This window comes from Bipolaris victoriae (assembly GCF_000527765.1).
Source record: "Bipolaris victoriae FI3 unplaced genomic scaffold scaffold_68, whole genome shotgun sequence".
NCBI classification, from domain to species: Eukaryota; Fungi; Ascomycota; class Dothideomycetes; order Pleosporales; family Pleosporaceae; genus Bipolaris; species Bipolaris victoriae.
In genome coordinates, this window is record NW_014575324.1 from 101,747 (window position 1) to 122,433 (window position 20,687).

At 50.7% G+C, this 20,687-nt stretch overlaps 8 protein-coding genes across 8 annotated transcripts; 4 read left to right on the forward strand and 4 right to left on the reverse strand.

Moving 5' to 3' along the window:
• Positions 1–100: 100 nt before the first annotated feature.
• On the reverse strand, positions 101–488 carry COCVIDRAFT_104820 (hypothetical protein; the record flags this gene model as incomplete). The annotated part of the gene is made up of 2 exons (XM_014699030.1): positions 101–353; positions 412–488. 2 exons carry the CDS (start codon positions 486–488, stop codon positions 101–103), a joined length of 330 nt encoding a protein of 109 aa, XP_014554516.1.
• A 760-nt stretch (positions 489–1,248) lies between these two features.
• Positions 1,249–3,289, forward strand: COCVIDRAFT_28442 (glycosyltransferase family 2 protein; the record flags this gene model as incomplete). The annotated part of the gene is made up of 4 exons (XM_014699031.1): positions 1,249–1,734; positions 1,788–2,258; positions 2,318–2,347; positions 2,411–3,289. 4 exons carry the CDS (start codon positions 1,249–1,251, stop codon positions 3,287–3,289), a joined length of 1,866 nt encoding a protein of 621 aa, XP_014554517.1.
• A 260-nt stretch (positions 3,290–3,549) lies between these two features.
• Positions 3,550–4,245, reverse strand: COCVIDRAFT_17781 (hypothetical protein; the record flags this gene model as incomplete). The annotated part of the gene is made up of 1 exon (XM_014698998.1): positions 3,550–4,245. One exon carries the CDS (start codon positions 4,243–4,245, stop codon positions 3,550–3,552), a length of 696 nt encoding a protein of 231 aa, XP_014554484.1.
• Positions 4,246–4,893: 648 nt separating this feature from the next.
• COCVIDRAFT_17782 (hypothetical protein) lies at positions 4,894–6,267 on the forward strand (the record flags this gene model as incomplete). Its single annotated transcript, XM_014698999.1, has 2 exons — positions 4,894–5,220; positions 5,275–6,267. The coding sequence occupies 2 exons, from the start codon at positions 4,894–4,896 to the stop codon at positions 6,265–6,267; spliced, it is 1,320 nt and encodes a 439-aa protein (XP_014554485.1).
• Positions 6,268–6,509: 242 nt separating this feature from the next.
• COCVIDRAFT_104748 (hypothetical protein) lies at positions 6,510–8,430 on the forward strand (the record flags this gene model as incomplete). The annotated part of the gene is made up of 2 exons (XM_014699032.1): positions 6,510–7,847; positions 7,903–8,430. The coding sequence occupies 2 exons, from the start codon at positions 6,510–6,512 to the stop codon at positions 8,428–8,430; spliced, it is 1,866 nt and encodes a 621-aa protein (XP_014554518.1).
• Positions 8,431–9,310: 880 nt separating this feature from the next.
• On the forward strand, positions 9,311–10,907 carry COCVIDRAFT_104856 (hypothetical protein; the record flags this gene model as incomplete). Its single annotated transcript, XM_014699033.1, has 2 exons — positions 9,311–9,596; positions 9,673–10,907. The coding sequence occupies 2 exons, from the start codon at positions 9,311–9,313 to the stop codon at positions 10,905–10,907; spliced, it is 1,521 nt and encodes a 506-aa protein (XP_014554519.1).
• A 531-nt stretch (positions 10,908–11,438) lies between these two features.
• On the reverse strand, positions 11,439–12,755 carry COCVIDRAFT_28447 (hypothetical protein; the record flags this gene model as incomplete). The annotated part of the gene is made up of 1 exon (XM_014699034.1): positions 11,439–12,755. The coding sequence occupies one exon, from the start codon at positions 12,753–12,755 to the stop codon at positions 11,439–11,441; it is 1,317 nt and encodes a 438-aa protein (XP_014554520.1).
• Positions 12,756–14,450: 1,695 nt separating this feature from the next.
• Positions 14,451–20,482, reverse strand: COCVIDRAFT_28448 (hypothetical protein; the record flags this gene model as incomplete). Its single annotated transcript, XM_014699035.1, has 2 exons — positions 14,451–20,053; positions 20,107–20,482. 2 exons carry the CDS (start codon positions 20,480–20,482, stop codon positions 14,451–14,453), a joined length of 5,979 nt encoding a protein of 1,992 aa, XP_014554521.1.
• Positions 20,483–20,687: the final 205 nt, after the last annotated feature.

Consider the following 20,687-nt stretch of genomic DNA (forward strand, 5'->3'; position numbering starts at 1 on the left):
AGGTGGTTGTTATAGACTGGGGTGTTTTAGCATTCCATGTCCGAGTCAAAGTAGGTCTGTGTCTTGCTGTTGTGGGTGTACTGGCTTACCTCGACTTTTGCTATCCTTGAACTGCTGCAAAGGACCTTTTCTCGGCTATTTTGTTGGCGGAAGCAATGATTCCAATGCGAACATCATCGATGAAAGACCGGGCGCTCAAGGGGTGAAGTTGATTTTCCCAGCGGTGTCGTTGGAGAAAGGTGGACAAGAAGGCATCGTTCTCAAGCCTGAGAATCATCAGAGTCGTGTCCCGACCCTCATATCTCATGTTCGCGAACACCTCATATCTTCGTTGCTCCTTGGTGAAGCATTGACTCTACAGCTCTTTAGCACTGTGTTCAATGAGGCCTTATAGCTTGCTATTGATCAAACACACCCTGCGCCCTGAGCACCTGCTTCTCGAAATTAACGCAATAGCCATGGAAGCATGAGGTCATAGCTTCAGACATGATCTCGGCTCGCTCCGTTGCGATCGACGCTTCCGGAGCCTGACTTTGCTCTTTCTTTGCTTTTGAGAACCGATCTTCGTATTTTGCAGCAGTGGCTTTTCAAGCCGCAAGCATTTCGGGGCTAGAAAGAAAAAGTGTTGGACATCATTGACTGGTGTGTGCTTTGGAAGGGCGTTTTTTTGTTGACTTGTATGCGCCTTGGATAGGTTGTTTTTTGTTGATGTGCTTCTTCTTGGCTCATGTCGTCAATATTAGGGTTTTTTTAAGGGTATTGCTTGTTTGGGCTGGGACCCCAAGGAGGGTAGCCTGTATATGGGGAAGTGATCTTTGGAGCTTGCAGGTGATGTAACTGCGCGTTACTTGCTGTGGAGTATTGGCTTTGCACGTGTTAGTTTCAGCTTTCAGAGTGTCACAACGGGATGAAGAAATGAAGATAGAGTCTTCATCATTGGAGCACTCGGAAAGAGCCAGTATGTACCCCGATCTGGGAATTGTTAGTGCGTGTCTAATTTGTAGACATTGTATTGGCGGCGATCACTAAATTCACATTTGCATCCATGCTCACGATCGATGGACTGTGTGATAAGCTCAAAACTGCAAGGATGGAGAAAGAGGGTTGAAGGATCATTTTCAAAAACAATAAGACGTTAGTGGAGATTATATCTATACTGGCCTTGTGGATTTGGGGCTGGATTAGAGGAGCAGTCATCTGCTCTGCTCGTTGTCCCATCTCTTCCATTCGCTGCCCTAGCCCGCCAAAATGGCTGCAGCACCAGATGCTCTCTGGCCACTCGTTTGCATTACGGGCTTCCTAGCACCCATAGCCCTCGTTTTATACTTTTGCCTTCGAGTCTACTGCGTCGTATACACACACCTTCAAGGCAACCGGCAGCTAGTCCTCGCATGGTGTTTTCTCGGCATTGAATTCTTTCAATACATACCTTCCATATTTCTCTACCTTAACCGCATGCTAGTTCCCCGGCGTCCACGTCGACCCCAACTTTTTCTCGAAGGCGAAGACGTACCCGTCATCTCGGTCCTGATCACTGCCTGTGGAGAGGAACACGATACCATTCTTAATGTCGTACGATCTGCATGCGAGACGAATTGGCCGGCAGGCCGTTTAAATGTGATTCTATGCGACGATGGTCGCAGCAAAGAACTTCAGGATAAGATACTGCACTTGCAGCGGGAATATCCCTTTGCACACTACACCAGCCGGCCGCCTCCAGAGATCCCAGACTATGTGAGTTTCTAAACAATCCTTTGAGATTTATACCACTAACGAAGATATCTCAGAAAGCGGGTAATCTCAACAACGGCCTCCAATACAGCGCCAAACTCAACGACCCACCCTCACCCTTCGTCGCAGGTCTGGACGTCGACATGATTGTGCAACCCAACTGGCTCCGCCAGCTAATGCCGCATCTACTCGCCGACCCCAAGATGAGCATGGCATGTCCGCCGCAAAACTTCTGGAACATACCCAAAAACGATCACGTGCGCCAGGATCTCGACTACTTCTACTCTGTAACGGAGACTGTGCACGACGCCCTGGGAGCAGCCGATTGCGTGGGGTCCGGGTACCTGGTCCGACGAGATGCGTTGACGGATATTGGCGGGTTTCCTGCATTTTCGATCAGCGAGGATACGGCATGTAGTTCGTTGTTGCTGGGAAAGGGGTGGCAGGTTGCGTATGTGGATGAGTATATGCAGTGTGGGGAGATGCCGGAGACGTTGCGAGGACATATCAAGCAGCGAACGAGATGGGTGAGTGGTTGGTATGCGGGTATCTTGGGTGTCGATTTGCTGACGATCTTTTGTGATAGACGATTGGTAATGTTCAGACTGCGTTCAAGGTAAGCACATTCTTTTATATGTCGAATATGCATGATGTTAGACGGAAAGCTGATTGTCAACAGTTAAATTTCCGCCTCTGGGGCCCAAAAATCCCTTTGTGTACTGCTCGCCAACGCCTCGCTGGCTTCGTCTTCGGCGCAAGCTCTCTTGCCAACTGCACCTTGACCTGGATTGGCTTCGTTGGAAACCTTGTTGCCCTGCTCGCCGGCTACCCCTTTGTCGTGTACCATGAACGCTGGCAGCTAGTTTGGCTATTGCGCCTCGTCGGCTTATGGGTGTTTTCCGACACTGCGCACAAAGCTAGTTTGGCGCTGTTTGTCGGTTACAGAGATGCCATGCGCTGGGATCAAGCGGATATCTGGCTTGTGCCATATTACGCGCTCGCAATGGTTCGCGGATTCGTTCTACCAGATAAATTTGGTGGGACAACGCCTGGTTTCATGCCAAGTGGGAGTTTGTCTGCCTTGATCAAAGAGCGTCGACCAAATCTTTCGGGCTTTGTAGGACGTTTCCGCGCACTTTTCTTGCAGCAGATGATATGGATACACTTCTGTTACATCTTGACCTGCTTGCTCGGTGTCGCACTCAACTTTGTCCGCTGTTTCGATCCAGCGGCCGGGATTGGCACTGCTTATCTGGAACAGCGTTTGGTGTCAGGCCGCGATCAATGGATATTCCTGCTCACGAGAGTTGGGTGGCCCCCAGTATGGTGGTTGGGTCAGTTCATCAGTTGCTGGATTCCTGTGAGCTATATCTTGTGGCCACCAGTACAAGTCACTGCAGATGAGGCGCTGCAGATGGATGAGAAAACAGGAGTGCGATATCCAAAAGAGGAGTATCTGAACCCTAAGAGAACCAGGTTTGGAAGACTTAGTGATCATATGACATTGATCATGTTTTTGTATACAGCTGTTACTTTTGTTGCGTCCTTTTACATATAGGCTTCTCTTTTGTGTTCGTAGCTGAGCATGTCGAATATGAATCTCTAGCTGCCAGAAAACAACTGACACGTTTGGATAAATGGGTTCGAGTTATTCGGATGTGTGAAGATATGGAAATCACAAACTCAAGAAAATCAATTTCGAGAATGCAGACTGGTATGATTGATGGTGGAACATTGCTGCAGATCGAATCATTTCATTACCATTACCGTAGAGAGAAGGTGACTAGATTACCGAAATAAATCCATGATCAAGATTCCTCAAATCGGAACCTCATCTTTGCCCCACGTGACCTGGGTATCCGACTCTGATCTCGCAATCATCTTATGGCCGGTGATGGCTACGTTCTTCCACTTCAAAGAAGCGCAATTAATAGTGCCTTTGAACTTTCGGCAATCGTTCCCAGAGAATACAAGATATCCCAGATCTGACTCAAAAGAACCATTCTCTTTCGAAGTTGAGTGGGAAGCACCATGTGGTACACCACTCCAGCGAAACCAAAACTTGGGAGAGCGGAAACTATTCTTCTCAAATGTGTCGAAGCGCGTTTTCGCCGGCGATTCTGGTTCGGTGTTACTACTGGTATCGCCTTGTCCCTCTTGGTCATCTTCTTCCGACGCATCCTCGCCTGATTCGAGATCCGCGATAGTTCGTCGTAGACTGTCTCGACTACCGGCTAATATGACGGATGACCGCAGCACACCTGGGAGGAGGAGTTCGCCCACAACGCCCTCGCCGGATTCGGTTAGCCGATACAACTCTAAGGAGGCTTCTTGGTCCGACTGTGCATCACCGTCTGTAGCTAAGGCCTTTTGCCAGGCTGGGCATTTGACGGAGTAACTTGCGAATGTCTTGCGGACGTCAAAGGCGCTGCTGTGTTTGGATTTACCGCTGCTTCCTCTGCGATTGTGCATGTGGCGTGAAGAAAACGCGGCATCTTGCCAGTCATCATCCATGGCGAAGACGGCAGTTGGGTGTGGCTGGGAGTCTTGGGTGAATGTTGGTGGTATTCGACTTGAAGTTGGTCGCGTGTGTGATTACAAGAGAGTGATCGACGTCATAGACTGGTGGGCATGTAGCCGTGAAGTGTTGAATGAACGTATGATTTGGAGGTAGTAGAAGTCTTTCAACAAAGGAAACGAGTACCCTGAGTGGAGTTAGACGAAGAGAAGCAATAAGTCGCGTGCGGGGGTGTGTCGTCATGCGGACTCCGCACTTCCAACATGCCTGTTCTGCTTTCCTCGATGAGATTGGCTTTGGAGTTTCCGGATGGCTGTTTAATCTCTCTCAATTCGTGAAAATCTACACACATTTTTCTTTTTCCCCTGCTTTTTATGTTTCTTCTATAGTTGTTTATTCTGCGCGCCTATGCTCCTGGTTGAGCGCCTACATGCGTTCAAATTGAACGGACTTGTCATTTATTTTGCTTTTGGGTATAGCATAATATTACTGAATAGTATGTGAGGCTTTTAAGAAGCCAGAACACATTGCGTGACCAAGGACGTGATGTTCGGATGGGGGTGGGGCAGCACGTGAGCAGGCGTTGCTTGCATGTGAACTTCTGGCAGCGGCGCGCAAACTGATGAACCGCCGTCACTCGAACAATGCCACCCAAAGGCTCAAAGAGGTCTGCACCTGCACCACCACACAAGACACTGGTCATAGACAATGGCGCATATACCATCAAAGCCGGCCTCGTATCGACAGGCACAGAGCCTACATACGACGACTGCAGCGTCATAGCCAACTGTATTGCGCGCAGCACGCGTGACAAGCGCACCTATGTCGGCGCCGAACTGGACTCGTGCAAAGATTTTGGCGAGCTGGCCTTTCGGCGGCCAGTAGAAAAGGGCTTCATTGTCAACTGGGAGGCAGAGAAGGCCATCTGGGAGCATGAGTTCATGAGCGAGACGGCGGGCGAGGGGTTAAGGGTGGGTATGCACGCCTGCAACGACTATGAGACGGTGTTAGCTGATGGCGCATAGTGTGACCCCAAAGAGACAAACCTGCTCTTGACCGAGAAGCCAAACTGTCCGAAAGAACTGCAGAAGAACTGTGACGAGATTGTCTTTGAGCAATTCGAGTTCGCCGCGTATTACAGATGTGTGGGCGCGACACTCAATGCCTACAACAGCCCCACCGCCTCACCGCTATCGTCGCTACCGCAAGAATGCGTCCTGGTCATTGATACCTCCTACTCAGATACAACCATCTTGCCTCTCTATAATGGCAAGCTCATACAATCAGCTGTCAGGCGGCTCACCGTTGGTGGGAAGTTGCTCACCAACTACCTGAAGGAGCTATCTTCCCTCCGCCATTACAACATGATGGAGGAGACATATTTGCTGAACGAGATCAAGGAAGCCGTGTCGTACGTAGTGCCTTCATCACAGCAATTCGCTACAGATCTCGAGCGGACGTGGAAAGGACGACTAGGAGCCAAACGAGAGCTGGATTCGGGCATCGTCGTGGACTACGTGCTGCCCGACTATGAGAATTCGATACATGGACATGCGCGCCCTCACGATCCGGCAAAGTCACGTATGCGCCGGGGATTGCAACCATTACAGGGGCCGAGAGAAGACTTGCTGCCGTTGGGCAACGAGCGCTTTACCGTGCCAGAACTACTGTTCAACCCCTCGGATATCGGCATTCAGGAGGTCGGCCTTCCCGGCGCAGTCATGGAATCGCTGAGTGCACTGCCGGAAGCTCTGAAAGTTGTGTTGCTAGCGAACATAGTTGTTGTTGGTGGAAACTCGCTCATCACTGGCTTCATGGAGCGGTTGGAGACGGAGTTGAGGGCATTGGTGCCCGTAGAGTATGTGTTGAATGTAGCCAGGGCGGAAGATCCCATCAAGCATACATGGCTGGGAGGAGCGCGCTATGCTAGCCAGCCGGACTTGATGAAGGAAGTCCTTGTAACAAAGGCAGAGTATGACGAGAGGGGGTCGACATGGCTAGTGAAGAAGTTTACCTAGATGATACCCAGCAGTAGGATTTCCTTGGCAGATGTCGTGTCTGTTATTGTATAAAAAACCTACCAATACAACTACAACAAGATGTCTTAGAGAAAGGGAGCGTCATGCATTATACATATACATGGTGCAAGAGTTCGGGGCTGCGGCGGTTGTGATTGGCCAGATCTCGGCGTCTTGGCAGGCTGCCGATTGCATGTCGAAGGGATTTCTAGCATCAATTGCATCCTCGACATCCCGCCCCAATGCGCCGAATACCGCGCCCCTCGCGGGCAACCGACCCTTCACATTCGCTCTCTGCATCTATATGCCAGAGAGTGTCGCCTCTGCCCTATCGCGGTCCCGCCTCGCCCTGCGCACACATTCGAGCCGCCGCCGCATTTTCCACCACCTCACCCAATTGCTTCCTCCTTCCCGGAAAACAAGACAAGAAGAAACACCAGCAGTTTGTGCGGCGATGGCAGAAGCGACTTCTCGGCGATTCGGAGCCAATTGGCGCACATGTTGACCCGTACGACCCGACATCGCCTGTTCGCATAGCACCAGAGGAACAGGGCGAGTATGTGGAGGTGCTCGACGATGAGGGGCCCGATTTCCCCCACTACAAGCCATCGGAGAACATTAGTGGTCTCGAGCGTGTTGGTGGTGAGGAGTGGCTTAAACAAAAGGTGGAGAAGGACATGGCTGTGGAATTCGAAAAGCTTACACTGCGCACCTACACCCCGCTTACGTTGGAGATGGCCGACGAGATTGAAGAGCTCACTGGCACCCCATACACCCTCAAGGATGAGAATCTGATGATGGCACAAACCGTACACGAGAAGACGAAACGCCCATATACAGCCTACAACTTTGGTCTTCACACAAAGGTCACCCGTCCCAGCGATCTGCGCAGCCGCTTCACCCAGGCTATCGCCGAAATCTACGCCATGAAGCAGGCTGGTATCGAAATGGACTTTTCCAAGTTTGCCAACCGCGGAATCTACGATGCGCCACGCTGGGTCAAGGACATCAAGTTGGTCAAGACGGATAGCGGGGACCTCGCCCTCGCTTTTCCTCAGCACAAGAGTCTCGAGCAGCTTCTAGAGACTATGCAAAACGCCCCAACTTGGGAGCCTGCATTTGAGGAATCAGACGAACTTCTTGTTGACGAAGCCGAGGACATTATCGCAACAGAAGAGCAACCTCCGACCATGGACCCTGACACACCAGCACACAAGCGGGCAGCCGTGGTAAAGATGGATGATGAGAAGAAGCCATTCGACTTCATGTCGAATCGTCCTGTACCCCGTAGCAAGCCAGTCGAAAAGCCAGTTGTTGAGGATGTCACGCCTACAACAACTTCAACTTTAACTTTAACTTCGGCAGAGCTTCCCGCTCAAAAGTCCGAGCCTCAGCCTGTCAGGGAGTCACAGAGTAAGACACAGCACTCAATTCTGGAAGATAAAGCGCAGCGTCTGGCTGAGGACTTTGCGGCTTTGAGGAGGTCTGTACAACAGGCTCGAGCAAGCGGATCTGCCGTCAAGCCCGAGGAAACAAAATGGCGACAGATCCAAGTGGCTGATGTCGACCTCAAGTTTGCTGTAAGTGCTGTTCCTGATCACAACATAGCAAAAGATACTGACTCAATATGATCAGCTTTACAAACGTCTTTACCAGCTTACAGGTTATCGCATTTCCGACCCAGATCTGACTTCAGCAAACACTCTTGGAGACCTATACAATAGCCTCTGTCTAGCTGCTAAGCCTCAGCCCACCAGCCTTTTCTCCGCTATCCACGTTGAAGGCCAGAAGGCGCGTGAAAAGGCCAAGCGAGAAGCTGCATCTGCTGCCGAGAAGAAGCGAAAGGCCGACCTAGGTGATTTGATTAACCTGGGCAACGTCGAACTTCGCCGAGTCAAGGCAACCAAGCCGGAAAAGCGAAGCAAGATTGGTCTGGACAAGGTGGTGCACTATGCGCTGTGGGAACGTGGCCTAGGCACTGGTATGCCGCCGAGATCAGTCAAAAAGGGAAAGAGAAAGGCTCATGCCGTGGTTGGGTTGTCACGCAAGCGAGCGGAGTTTTCAAAACCGTTGAGCAGCAAGGGGGCGGACTTCTTGGCCAAGAAGACGAGGATGTGGAGAGAGGGGCGGGAATCAATGACACAGTCCTCCTCGGCTGTATAAGATGTCTAGCGCATGGATATAGTGTCTATGCTAGGACAGGGAAAATAAAGGTGTACTATACTATTCAATGTACTTATGAAGGCACAGGGAGCAATGTTGTTTTCGGAAGAATGGATTGGTTCTGTGCCGCCTTGCATACTAATATGCTCATATCTGATGAGGAGAGTTTGCGGTACTCACCTCGCCACGACAATTCACGGGTACTTGCACTCGAGCAATACTAATGAGGTTTGATCGACAGTAGTTGATCGTTGACAGACATCCAATCGGGTTAGTTGTCCGTCCGGCACGTCCATGAAGGCCGTAGTTAAGCTTCTACCCTGTCGCCTTGGCACCAATGAGGCTCAGCGGACGTTGGCCAGCACTCCACCTGCCGTGCTTACTTATTAGTATTGTTACCATATCAACTTACACTTTACAAGGACTGATACGCCCATCGTCGGTTAGGAATCTCGCATTCATGTCTAGTAGTGCTTAGCGGCAGAAGAGTCTAGTAAGTGTCAGTAAAGTAAAGCGATAGTAGGTACATTGCCCGGTTTTCTTCGTCCAAACGTGACCATGGATTCCCGTTCAAACCACTACAGATCGTCTTATCTTACCGATATCTTTCAGGTCTTTCTAGTACTAGCCACCGTTCAATACCCTGCAGCCAATCTCATGCCATCCAAGTCGAACATGGGTGTGATCAACCCCTCTGTACTCCGCACCGGCGCTGCAACGGTCTTTTTCCTCTATAATATACCCATGAATACGCCGACGCGGCGGCAACACCCGTGGACGCAATAACTCATCCCGTGTGCCCATCCACACAACGGCACGTTGTATCCTTCTTGTTTCTTTCTCTTGCGCCTTGGACTCTCCACGTTGATTCCAACCCGCAATGGATACGGAAAAGGCACTCGACAAGACCAGCGTGTCGAGCGACAATGGCGTTGACATTGCCACCCACAAGCCAGAGACGGGCATCTTAGCCAGATTGCTTGCCCTTGAAGCGCGATTAGATGCTAGACTCGGCGTCGAGGCCGAGGCAATCACAAGGAAAAGAGCTGAAGACAAACACTATGTGCCCTGGCATCAGCAGCTCAACATGATGTTCATATGGGCGTCGGGCTCAATGAATACGTCGTGTTTTGCAATCGGGTTCTTGGGCCATGACCTTGGGTTGAGTAAGCATTCAAATTAATTCCCTGGGAGTGAAAGAAAAAAGATAAGCTGACTTGATGTGTGATTGTATGTGAACAGCACTCCGCCAGTCCGTTGTTATCACCCTTTTCGCAACTCTCCTGGGTGGAGCGGCAACAGGATTTGCAGCAACGTTTGGAGCGCCGACTGGTCTCCGTCAAATTTCCATCTCTCGCTATTCGTTTGGTTGGTGGCCAACCAAGATCATTGCTTTTCTCAATACTATTCAGCAGATTGGTTGGGCAGCAGTAGCATGTATTGCAGGCGGTCTGGCGCTCGAGGCTGTAGCAGACGGCCACCTATCGCTGGTAGTAGGCATCGTCATAATCGTCTGCGTATCCACCGTTATTTCGTTCGTGGGGCTTCGCGCCGTCCTCCTCTACGAGCGCTACGCATGGTTCGTCTTCTTCGTCATCTTCATCATCATCTTTGCGGAAGCGGGAAAGTACACGGATAACAGCACCGCGACTACACTCGAAGGCGCAAAACTTGCCGGCAGCGTACTCACCTTGCTCGCAATCGTGTACGGCAGTTCCGCGTCCTGGCAGGTCATCGCATCAGACTACTACGTACACTACCCCGTCGACGTAAACCGCTGGAAAGTCTTCATCCTGACTACCCTCGGCGTCGCCGTCCCAACCTCCATTGGCATGTGCGCCGGCATCGTCGTCTCGTTTGGCCTGAACAACCGCCCAGACTGGAACACCGTTTACCGCACCCAAGGCCTCGGCTTCCTTGTACAAACCGTGCTGCACCCCCACGGTTTCGCAAAGTTCATCCTCACCCTACTCGTACTCTCCGGCATAAACACAAACGTCATTTCCATCTACAGCGCCTCTATTTCCTGCCAGCAGTTTGCCCGGCCCCTCGCGCGCATCCCACGCATCATATGGGTTATCTTCTCTTTCGCCGCCATTCTCGGTCTCGCCATCGGCGGCCGCGCAAAACTAAGCACCTATCTGCAGAATTTCCTCAGTCTCTTGGGTTACTGGTGTACGCAGTACTTTGTCATTACATGCAGCGAGCACGTCATCTTTCGCAAAATGAACTTTGCCAATTACGATCTCGAGGCCTGGAATGATCCTTCGCGCTTGCCTCTTGGACTCGCGGCTGGCGCGGCGTTTGGACTCGGCACCGTGGCGTGGGTTATGGGCATGGTGCAGACGTGGTTTGTGGGGCCGCTTGCGAAGCAGATTGGGGGCGGAGGTGATATAGGGAATGAGTTTACGCTTGTTATTACGGCTTTAATTTATATTCCTGCGAGGGTGCTTGAGAGGAGGTTTATTGGGAGGTAGGGTGTGTTGAGGATATCGTGTGGGAAATCTAGAAGATAAACGTGAGGTGGGGGGGGGGAGGGGGAGTGGTTATGGCAAGGAGAGAGTTGTTTGTTGTGCTCTAGATGGAATGGGAATCTTGATTGGCAAGAGTATATTGTCTTGAATATTGCACGTGAAGTTGAAGTCCCGTATTGATATCCCTTCTCGTGTATAAGAAGAGTGTCAAAATCGAAGTATAGATAAACATCTCTTAGAATCCGAGGACATGTACCCTCCGGAATGAATTAGGGTACTTTATATATGGTGTTTGGTTTAAACATCAACAAGACAACCAATCACAAGCACAAAGGGGGGGTTTTTTTTTTAAAAAAAAAGGAGGGATGGTGGATATGTATATTTAGCGCAGTCCAGGACTAGCACGATAAAACATCTACATATGTACAAATAGCAAAGCCAATCAAGTTCAACGACCATTAGACTTTTTTTTATTGTTGGTGTTCCAGGTACTACATTATCATTAAAAAAAAAGGAGCGTGACTCAGGTACACTTCAAGGGAGATCAGCAAAGTCGATGGTGGAGACCTGGATATTGGCCTTGTTCTCGCTGTAGGCAACGACCAACTTGTCACCTTGGAAGACGGCTGAGGGCCAGTAGAAGCCCGCGATGCCGGAGGCCTCAGTGGGGCGCGTGCCAACGGGGGCCTTTTCCTGGGAGTCGCTGCGGAGGATGCCAATGTTGCGGAAAGCAAGGTCGTTGCCGGTGGAAGTGGCGAGGGTCAGGATGTCCTGGGAGGAATCCTTGTTCATGCCGCTGTTGGAGATGTATACGCGGCGCTGAACGGATCCTTCACTGCTGCCGAACCAGGCCTTGTACGAGCTGTAGATGTTGGTCTGTTGGATCTTGGAGCCATCATCGGTTGCGGGGAACCAATCGTTGCCGGTGAGATCGCTGGTGTATTCAACAAAGGCGTTGCCAGTCTTGTTCCTCACGGAGACATCAGCCCAGAATCGCATATAACGTCCTTTATCCGAATTGCCCGGAAGGTAGATTGCGTTGGTAGGATAGCTGACGTTGTGTTTGCCATCAGCAGCGACAACAGGTGCGTTAAAGAGAGATGTCGCTTGAGCCGGCACGGCTTGTGGGTTCTTCAACGCAGCAATGATCTTGTCCTTGTCCTCGCACACCTTCATTTTGTACTTTTCGCCGTAGACCGTCTCAGTCCATGCGTGATCGCCGGTATACTCAGTGAAGTCGAGCCAGCATGGTTCGCCTGCAAAAGTACTACCAGACAAAGGATCGCGGTTCAGCTTACGGGCGAGGCGACCGGCTGGTTCAAAGTGTCCAGGACAGACGTTGTCGCTGGACTGTGCAACCGCATAGTATGTCGCATCAGACTCGCCTCCGCCAATGTAGACAATGCTAAGCGCCTGCAAGGCTCGTTGAGGAATGCCACGCTTGCAGTAGTACTCCGAGGTCTCGATCGTTGTCTGGTTTGGGAGAAGAGCTGGGGGAAAGGCAACCTCTGGTTTGCTCCATTTCCCATTTGTGGAGTAAGAGATTCGCACATCTTGGCCCATGCCATCGACATCCTTTGGAGCGCCAGAGAAGAGCAAGAAAAGGGTGCCGCCCATGTTGTAAAGGAATGGGTAGTACGAGAATTTACGGTTGTCATCTGCCGCCTTGTCGATTGGGGTAATGACAGAGTTGATTTGCGTCCACCTATCCTGGCTGGGGTCCTTTGGGTCACGTCTGACAGGAACTTGCCAAAGGTTGTCCTCGTTGCTCTGTCGCTTGACGACTCCGCTTGGTGCAGCCACAGCGCTGGCGGCCAATGCGGAGAGGAGAATAAGATTATTAGCGATCATCTTGATGGGATTCTCAATTAGGAGTACTAGGAAGGAGGTTGGTGGTGAGCGGTGAAGATGGAGAACCAGGACAAGCCATTATATAGTATCGCAATCACCGAATCTCACGTGTTCCGGCAGTACCCCAGCATTATTGGTATATTACCGCAAAGCTTGAGTGGAGTGAGGAGGCCATGACGCGCAGGTCCAGGATAGGGAGAAGCGGAGCTAGTGTGGCGGTGACAAACTCTCCCGAGCAACCGAAAAACTGGACTATTATTAGACAAAATTGTCCCATTGGCTCTACTGTCTACTCAAGCCGATCACCCGGGCAAGGCACTCGTCATGATACGAGGCTGTCAAGTATTATTGACGAGGATCTTGCTCAAGCCAATGCATTGCTACATATCCGAAGGCTCGTTATCCCTGCATTCAATCCCAGCAGAGAACCACCTTGCCAATCACACTAGTGCTATGGACATCTCCATTGCAAACATGCACTTTTCAATGGTGCTTGTTGTCTTCGCATTTCCTTTCACCGTCCACTCATTCTTCATACCATGGATCCACCGTCGTAGCTTTCGGAGTCTTACTCACATGAGACACGCCGACAGCAAAGTTTCCGTCTAATTTAGGACCCGTCCGAGGTCCAAGTTGGGCGCTGCTGGCCGGGAGCAACGTCATTTCAGACAGTCAATGCGAATGTTTATGGCCGCTCCGATGAAACTATCGCCACTCCGATGGAACCGTGCCAGGCGCGGGGTATTACGATGGGGAAGGTCGTGGCATGTATGCTACTACAAGCAGATACAACACACCACGAGACAAGCGATGTGCTACGTCATATTTCCTATTCTAGACAGCCAATAAAAGAACACTTTCACCATACTGGAAGTGGACGAACAGCATTCATAGCAGTCTGACGATCAGCCAAATATGGGAGTCGAGCATACAGACTTTGGAATCTGACCCAGAAGATTTTATCTTCGTTCGTGTTGAGATGCATTATGTAAAATCCTCTCGCTACAGATGATGAGATGATGAGGTTGCTCCATAGTAATCTCTTTGATGATGTGAGACGGTATAACATATGTGCGGCCGAGACACGGCCCTGTCTAAGTGCGGGATTTTGTGATCTTCTCGCTCGCAAATGAAGCTGGCTTTGGCAATAACGCGACCTTGAATGCTTCCGTTCAAGCACAACGATCGGGAAATAAATGCACACTACCCACTGGCGTAGTCGCAATGCCTCTTGTTCTGGCCGGGCCCCTCTATCAGAACATCCAATGCAAGAGCAACGGGTCGCAAACCGTTGCATGATGTTGCCATATGGATACATCTCAACACACGAACACTTGTGCGATCCTTCACCTTGCATGGCTCATGTTGTCCTCGGTGCTATCTCGGTAGTCCGAGCTCCAGATCCCGGCTCGTATGATTACCGCAATGCAAACGTGCCGATCTGTCCATCCAAATCCCAATTTTCCATGTGCTTCACTTGTATTCCATTCCAAAAAAAATCACTAACATGAAATTTTGCAAAACTCGAAGCAGTCGGATGTGAACATCATGCTTTCCAGTCAAAAATGGTGTTCTTATGTCCAATTTTTAAACCCTTTGAGCTTGCATGACACAAGTGGGCGTAGGGGATTTTATTTGAATCGGATTTCTCGTCTACTTACAGATTCGAACCATAGTCTTTATTCATCTCAAAAACTACGCCTTCTCTTTGCCTTTGCCATATGCGTCCACCAACGGGGCCTCGGGAATCTCCACTCCCTCAATGCCCCATCTCATCCCAGGATAAGAATCACTGTGCACTGAGATATCCAGTCTCTTGCCTTGCGCTTCGGGTGGCAGTGAAACTTTGACTGCTGCCTGCAAAAGAGAGCGTGCGGCGCTTCCCATCGGCTGCTTGCCAGCCCCTCCACGATTGTTACCGCCATTCTTGCCTGGATCAGGCCAGTTGACACGCTTGAGCGCAACAATCTCGTCAGTACTTGAGTACGAGATGATGGCAAAGAACCCTTCGGTTTGAGGCTTGGGATAGCGCGGTGCATATATACGCACGCCTCCCTGTTGCATTCTCGCCGAGTTTTGACGCGTGGCCTTGAACTCGAGAGTAATGGCATTGACATTTCCTAGGTCAAGCTTTAGGACAGGTAGGCGAGATGCAGGTTCCATGAAGCGTTTCAGTCCACCATGCGAGACACCTGCAAACTTCCCGGCGCGTTCAAGATCGGCTGTGCCAGTAGATGTGACTTCTACCAGGGCCTTTGGTTTGGCTTTTGGATGCTCGAGACGAGCCTTTTCCTTCTCAACATCGACGCCTGGAAAGATGGACAGTGGGCCGTCGTTAGGCCAACGTGCTGACTTGATGGCTTGCAGAATGGAAATGACGGTTTCACATGAAGATAGATAGCTAAGTTCAGTAAGAACATCAACCGTAGCTTGGACAATACGGATACTCTGGTCCAAAACGCTGTTTTGATCTCCCACGTAATCTGAGATTGGCAAGTCAATCCGCGAGAAGTGAGCCTGCAAGAGCAAGAACGCTTTGACATGCGGGTCCCACATCGGTAGACCAAAGTCGTCAGCAGAGATTGGCAGCGCTTTTGAAAGCTCCATGTTTATGAGATCCTCATTGTGCCGAACGGGGAGCTCGTCGTATTCGGTAGCATGTGAAATCCAAGCCAAAGCTTCTGCAAAGGTGGCGTCGCGCTTCACGTTCTGCACGAGGTAGCGGATCGTTTTATGGCTGAGGTAATAGTAACTCATAATCTTTCCAAGGGGAGTGGGATCGACTTCGCCCGTTGGCTCAACAACTGCACAAGACGACTCGTCTAACTCTCGTAGGGATGTCTCTACCAGCTCAACCATGTAATCGTTGGCCATCGATTGCGCAGCTATTGTGTTGTGCTCTTCCGCAGAGATCTCGAGACCATAGAACGAAGGGTTCTTGTGCAGGCGACGGAAGAAGAAAGTCCATGTCAGATAGTCCAACGCATCTTGCTTGGTGGCGATAGTTCCGGCGGAGATTTCGGCGCCCAGATGATTGTCCAAGACCTTATGTAATGATGACTCGACAGGAAAGCCAGTATGTAGGAAGTGCTTGTAGAATTCTTTTTTGGCGTCTTGCGTGAAAATTCGTGCGATACCGGAGTCGTCAAACTGCGGGCGTCCAGCGCGACCCAGCATCTGTAAGACGTCTGTCAGGTCCATGTCCTTGTATCCTTCGGTCTTTGCGTCGAAAAATTGAGTGCCTTTAACGACAACAAGATGAGCAGGGAGATTGACACCCCAAGCAAGCGTACTAGTAGCAACTAGGATTTGGATCTTGTTGTTTGCAAAAAGCTCTTCCGACAGGGAGCGGTCCGACTCGACAAGACCTGCATGATGCAAACCAATACCAAAGCTTAACGCCTCACGCAATGAATCATCATGAACGCGATCTAGATTGAGAGCCAGATCTTCTTCTGACATGCGCAGAAAGCGGCGAGGATTATCCTCCATTCCGCAGAAGTTTATCAAGTCTCGAGCTGTCAAACGAGTTTGTCTTCGAGACGCTACAAAGACAATGACTGGTTTCTCTGGAGAATGGGCCTTGATAGCGAGGAATGTGGGCCGATTCATGGATTGCATGAGTGGGCAGAACCCTCGCTGCTCTGGGAAGCCGTCGATGAAGATTTCCAAGGGAACTGGACGGACAGAGTGCCGGAAATTGAAAAGGCCCTCCTTGACACCAAGCCAGTTGCCGAGATCTGATGCATTCGCGCATGCAGTTGACATACCAAGCAGACGAATGGAACCATCTTTCTTTTGTGAAGCGATGTAGTTCATGCGCGACACAATGATCTCTAGAATCGGACCACGGTCACCGCCCAATAAGTGGATCTCATCGATAATGACCAGGCTGACTTGACGAACATAACCACGGGTCTGCCAGCTACGACTGATACCATCCCACTTCTCGGGAGTTGTAATGATAATATCAGCATCTCGAATAGTGCGTGTATCTGGCGTGTTGTCACCTGTCAACTCGACGAGCTTCAGGCCCATTGGCCCTGCTAGGCGCTTCCCCCAATCCTGTACTCGCTCTCGAACAAGCGCTTTCATTGGAGCGATGTAAACGACCTTTGAGCCTGGCTTCTCACGGAATGCCCACCACATTGCTAGCTCAGCAGCAACAGTCTTGCCACTGCCAGTAGGCGACCCAAGTAAGACGTTTGCAGGCGTGTGGTAGAGGCAATGGAAGATTTGCGATTGCATGGGGTTGAAGTACTGGAAGCGCTGTGCATAGACTTCTTCCAACAAGGGATTTTTCAACGCCGCTATTGGCAAAGGCTGAAGGTTTAGGAGATCCGTGTAGACGCTCTCCGTGTCAGGCCGGATCAAATGTTGGAATGATATCGGGTGCACAGTTTCCGCTCCCAACCAGCGGTCGGACACAGCGCGAACATAGACTTGCGTCGGGAGCGGATCAGAAAGTGGGATCGTGAAGTCTAGTTCATGGTCGTCGTACAACTTCTTCCTTGAAAGGATGAAGAATTCGTGATGGAAAATCTCAGACGTCTCAGAATTCTCAACCCAGATCCAGAATGATTCCGAAGTGCCATGATGACGATCATTCCACACGAAGTCGGGTGTGAGAAACAATCGTATTCGAAGTACGTCCCTGTTCAACGGTGCGATCTCCGACTCAATGCTTAGCGTGGGGAAATTTTGCATCAATTTTGAGATCACATTTCCCATCTTCTTGTTGTGCACCATGTCTCCAATCTCAGTCGGATCCATGTCCCTCAGCATTTGTATCGAGGGATTCTTGTGGTCCAGGGCTCGCAGAACCGGTTGCGGAAGTTCGTATTGGTGGAGAGGATGTTGGAAAGACCAACATCGGTGCTCAATGGATTGACAAAGACTCAGAAGCACCAAGCACTGATAACCCCAACGCCTATTAAGCGCTATCATGAACAATGCACGTGCAATACGCGCGGCATTTTGTGTAATGTAGTTAGTGTCCGATACAAGAGTGAAGTCTTCCAACCGCGCTCTGGAAATGTGTGCTTGGAGTAGGTAGTTTGTTTTACCGTGTGATGTCGCATAGCCGTCTTTGACTTCAGTTATCACGTATTTGTTTTCTTTGAGTGCCGACAGTTCTTTCTCCTCGCTTTCTCGTGATTGCACCTGATCGAACTCGCCACTCATACTAACCATGGCGAGGGCATCGGCATCTGTACTACGAGGTCGCATCATCGCATTGAAGATTTCGATACTTGATTGTTGCACATAGTACTGACTCGCGATGCGGCCAACATCTTTGGCTCGTAAGTCTTCAGTGGTCTCGTTGAAGATGATCATCTGGCTTCTTTGCAAGGTACGCGCTGCGTCGATGATGAGTTTGCGCCTCCTTCCAACTAGCTGTGGGTCATCACGTATCTCTGACCACTCGATTCCGTACATTAACGGGCTCTTTTGCATGCGGACGAATAGATACGAATATCCAAGCCAAGTAACAGCTTCAGAAACAGTCGTGACCGTGCCCAAGGATATCTCGGCATTGAGGTTATCGATGAGTCTACTAGAGAACCTCGACTCAATTGGCTGTTGCTCGGTTACGGCGCGCATGTAATGATCGAGTCTATCGTGTGTGGTACAGATGAACCCGATACCACTGTCTTGAAATTGAGGTCGGCCAGCACGACCGAAGATCTGCAAGACATCAAGGATACCGAGATCCGTGAACTTACCCTCTTGGGCATTGTAGACCTGGGTTCCTTTGATGAGTACTGCTGCAGCAGGCAAATTGACACCCCAAGCAAGTGTGGCGGTACAGCAGAGAATTTTGAGGACGCCTTCTGCAAAAAGACGTTCGATCAAGTTCCTATCAGACCGAGGCATACCAGCATGATGAGTACCCATTCCCTTTCCAAGCAACTCCCTCAACTCTCTACCCTTCGACTGTTTCATGTCCCGCACAGCGTTCTCGTATCGGGGATGATCCTGTGGGTCAAAGAGATCGGTACACTGCTCTTCCATGGCCATGTCATACAATCTCCTGGCTGTCTTTACGGTATCCTTTCTTGAGTGCACAAAGACCATGATTTGATGACCGAGCTTAAGCATCTCCACAACCTTGTCAAATGCAACTTTTTCCAGGTTCTCCCGAGATTTAGCGGTACCGGGCTTGCCCTTGGCGCCGATGAAGTGTTGTTCCAATGGTACTGGACGGAATGAGGCATCGAAGTAGAACAGTCCAGCCATCTTATTGACGTGAAGGAAATCAGCCACATCGACATAGTTGGGCAGTGTAGCCGAGAGACCAACAATTCGAATAAGCGACTGTGTGCTCTCGACTTGTCGTTGAGTGCGCGCTACTAAGCTTTCGAGAACAGCACCACGCTCATCGTGCAACATATGAACTTCATCTATGATGAGGAGTCGGACCTTTTGAACTAACTCGGTATCACCGGTGCTCTTCCTTGTAACAACGTCCCACTTTTCGGGGGTAGTGACGATGATTTGTGTATCGAGGATCTCGGCTTTGGTGAGGTGCATGTCACCTGTGAGTTCTCGCGCCTTTATACCCAACCACGCGAGGCGCTTTCCGAGCTTTTCAGTCACCTCTGCAGCGAGTGCCTTCATGGGTGCTACGTAGATAATCTTGAAGTCCTCCGCCATGACGGTGAAGTCAGTGGCCTCTGGCTCGTCGATGGGATTTGGAACGACGTTCTTTGCTACCGTGTTGAGAATAGTAAGCATGGCTGCATCCGTCTTACCGGCACCAGTGGGCGCGCAGATGAGCATGTTCTCGCTGGTCTTGTATGCAACAGGGTATACTAAGCTCTGCATGCGATTGAGGGTCTTATAGCCTTTGAAGGTGCGTTGGCAAAGACCGTCCAGTTCTCGAATCTCGATAAGCTTGCGTCCTGCGCCGATTGTACCTACCGGTACAGCTGGGATCTCATACTCCTCATAAAGATTATTGTCACGATGTACCGTGTCTGGAGGTAGGGCATACTTCTTTCCATAAGCTGAGAGCTTATTCCCGGCGTCATGAGCCTTGTATACATGAGGGTACTGAGGTCCAGTACGATCCATGGCTGGTGCCAACGAAGCATTCTTGTGCTCCCAATCTGCACGTCGCAATGCTTCCTCTCGCTCGGCACGAGTCTGCAAGCGGCCCATGACACCATTTCCTTGGGCAGCAGCTGGTTCCCGCAGCGACCGCAGAAGGCTCTGACGGTGAGAAATGAGGTCAGCCACGAGGTCCAGCTCCCCATAACCAACAATGTCTGCGAGCATCATTTGTAATTCTTCGTCTGTTTCTAGTTAGCTTTTATGGCGGGTTGAAATCGGTCCTACCCAGGCTAACCATTGCTGTCGCTGGACAAAATAGCAATTATTTGTTCCTTGAGCGTTCCTGCGTCCAGACCAGAACTACTGCGAGCCACTTGAGAGCACTTTGCCGCTAGCCATTGCCCATCGTGAGCGTTGCTTGCAGCGGACACTTGCGTAAATTCGTCCAAATGGTCGCTGCTGTACCCCTCTTCATATTCATCACTGATGATGTCCCAGATATCCTCGCCACTGGCAGTTCCGGAGAAATCGTCGTCGTCGAAATCAATGTCATGACCATATGCAGGTGCCTCTTCAGCATCAGCCGGCAAACCCAGCTCGGCAATAGCCTTGCGCATGGCATGGAGCTGTTCGAGCCATTGTGCCTGGGCTTCTTCAACAGCGGGCGACATGCTTGATGCGGCGGAAGTAAAGGTGGTGGCCTCTGATTCACGGCTTGGCGAGATTGGGGATGACGCTGGCGCTGGTGGAGTGGAGCGGTTGGTTTCGGCCCGACCTGCCCCGCACCCCCTGCACAGGCGCCATGACATAAGCAGAGCATTACCCTGTCGCCTTGGGCATGAGACGGACGGAGCGCTACATCAGGCGCATCCTAGA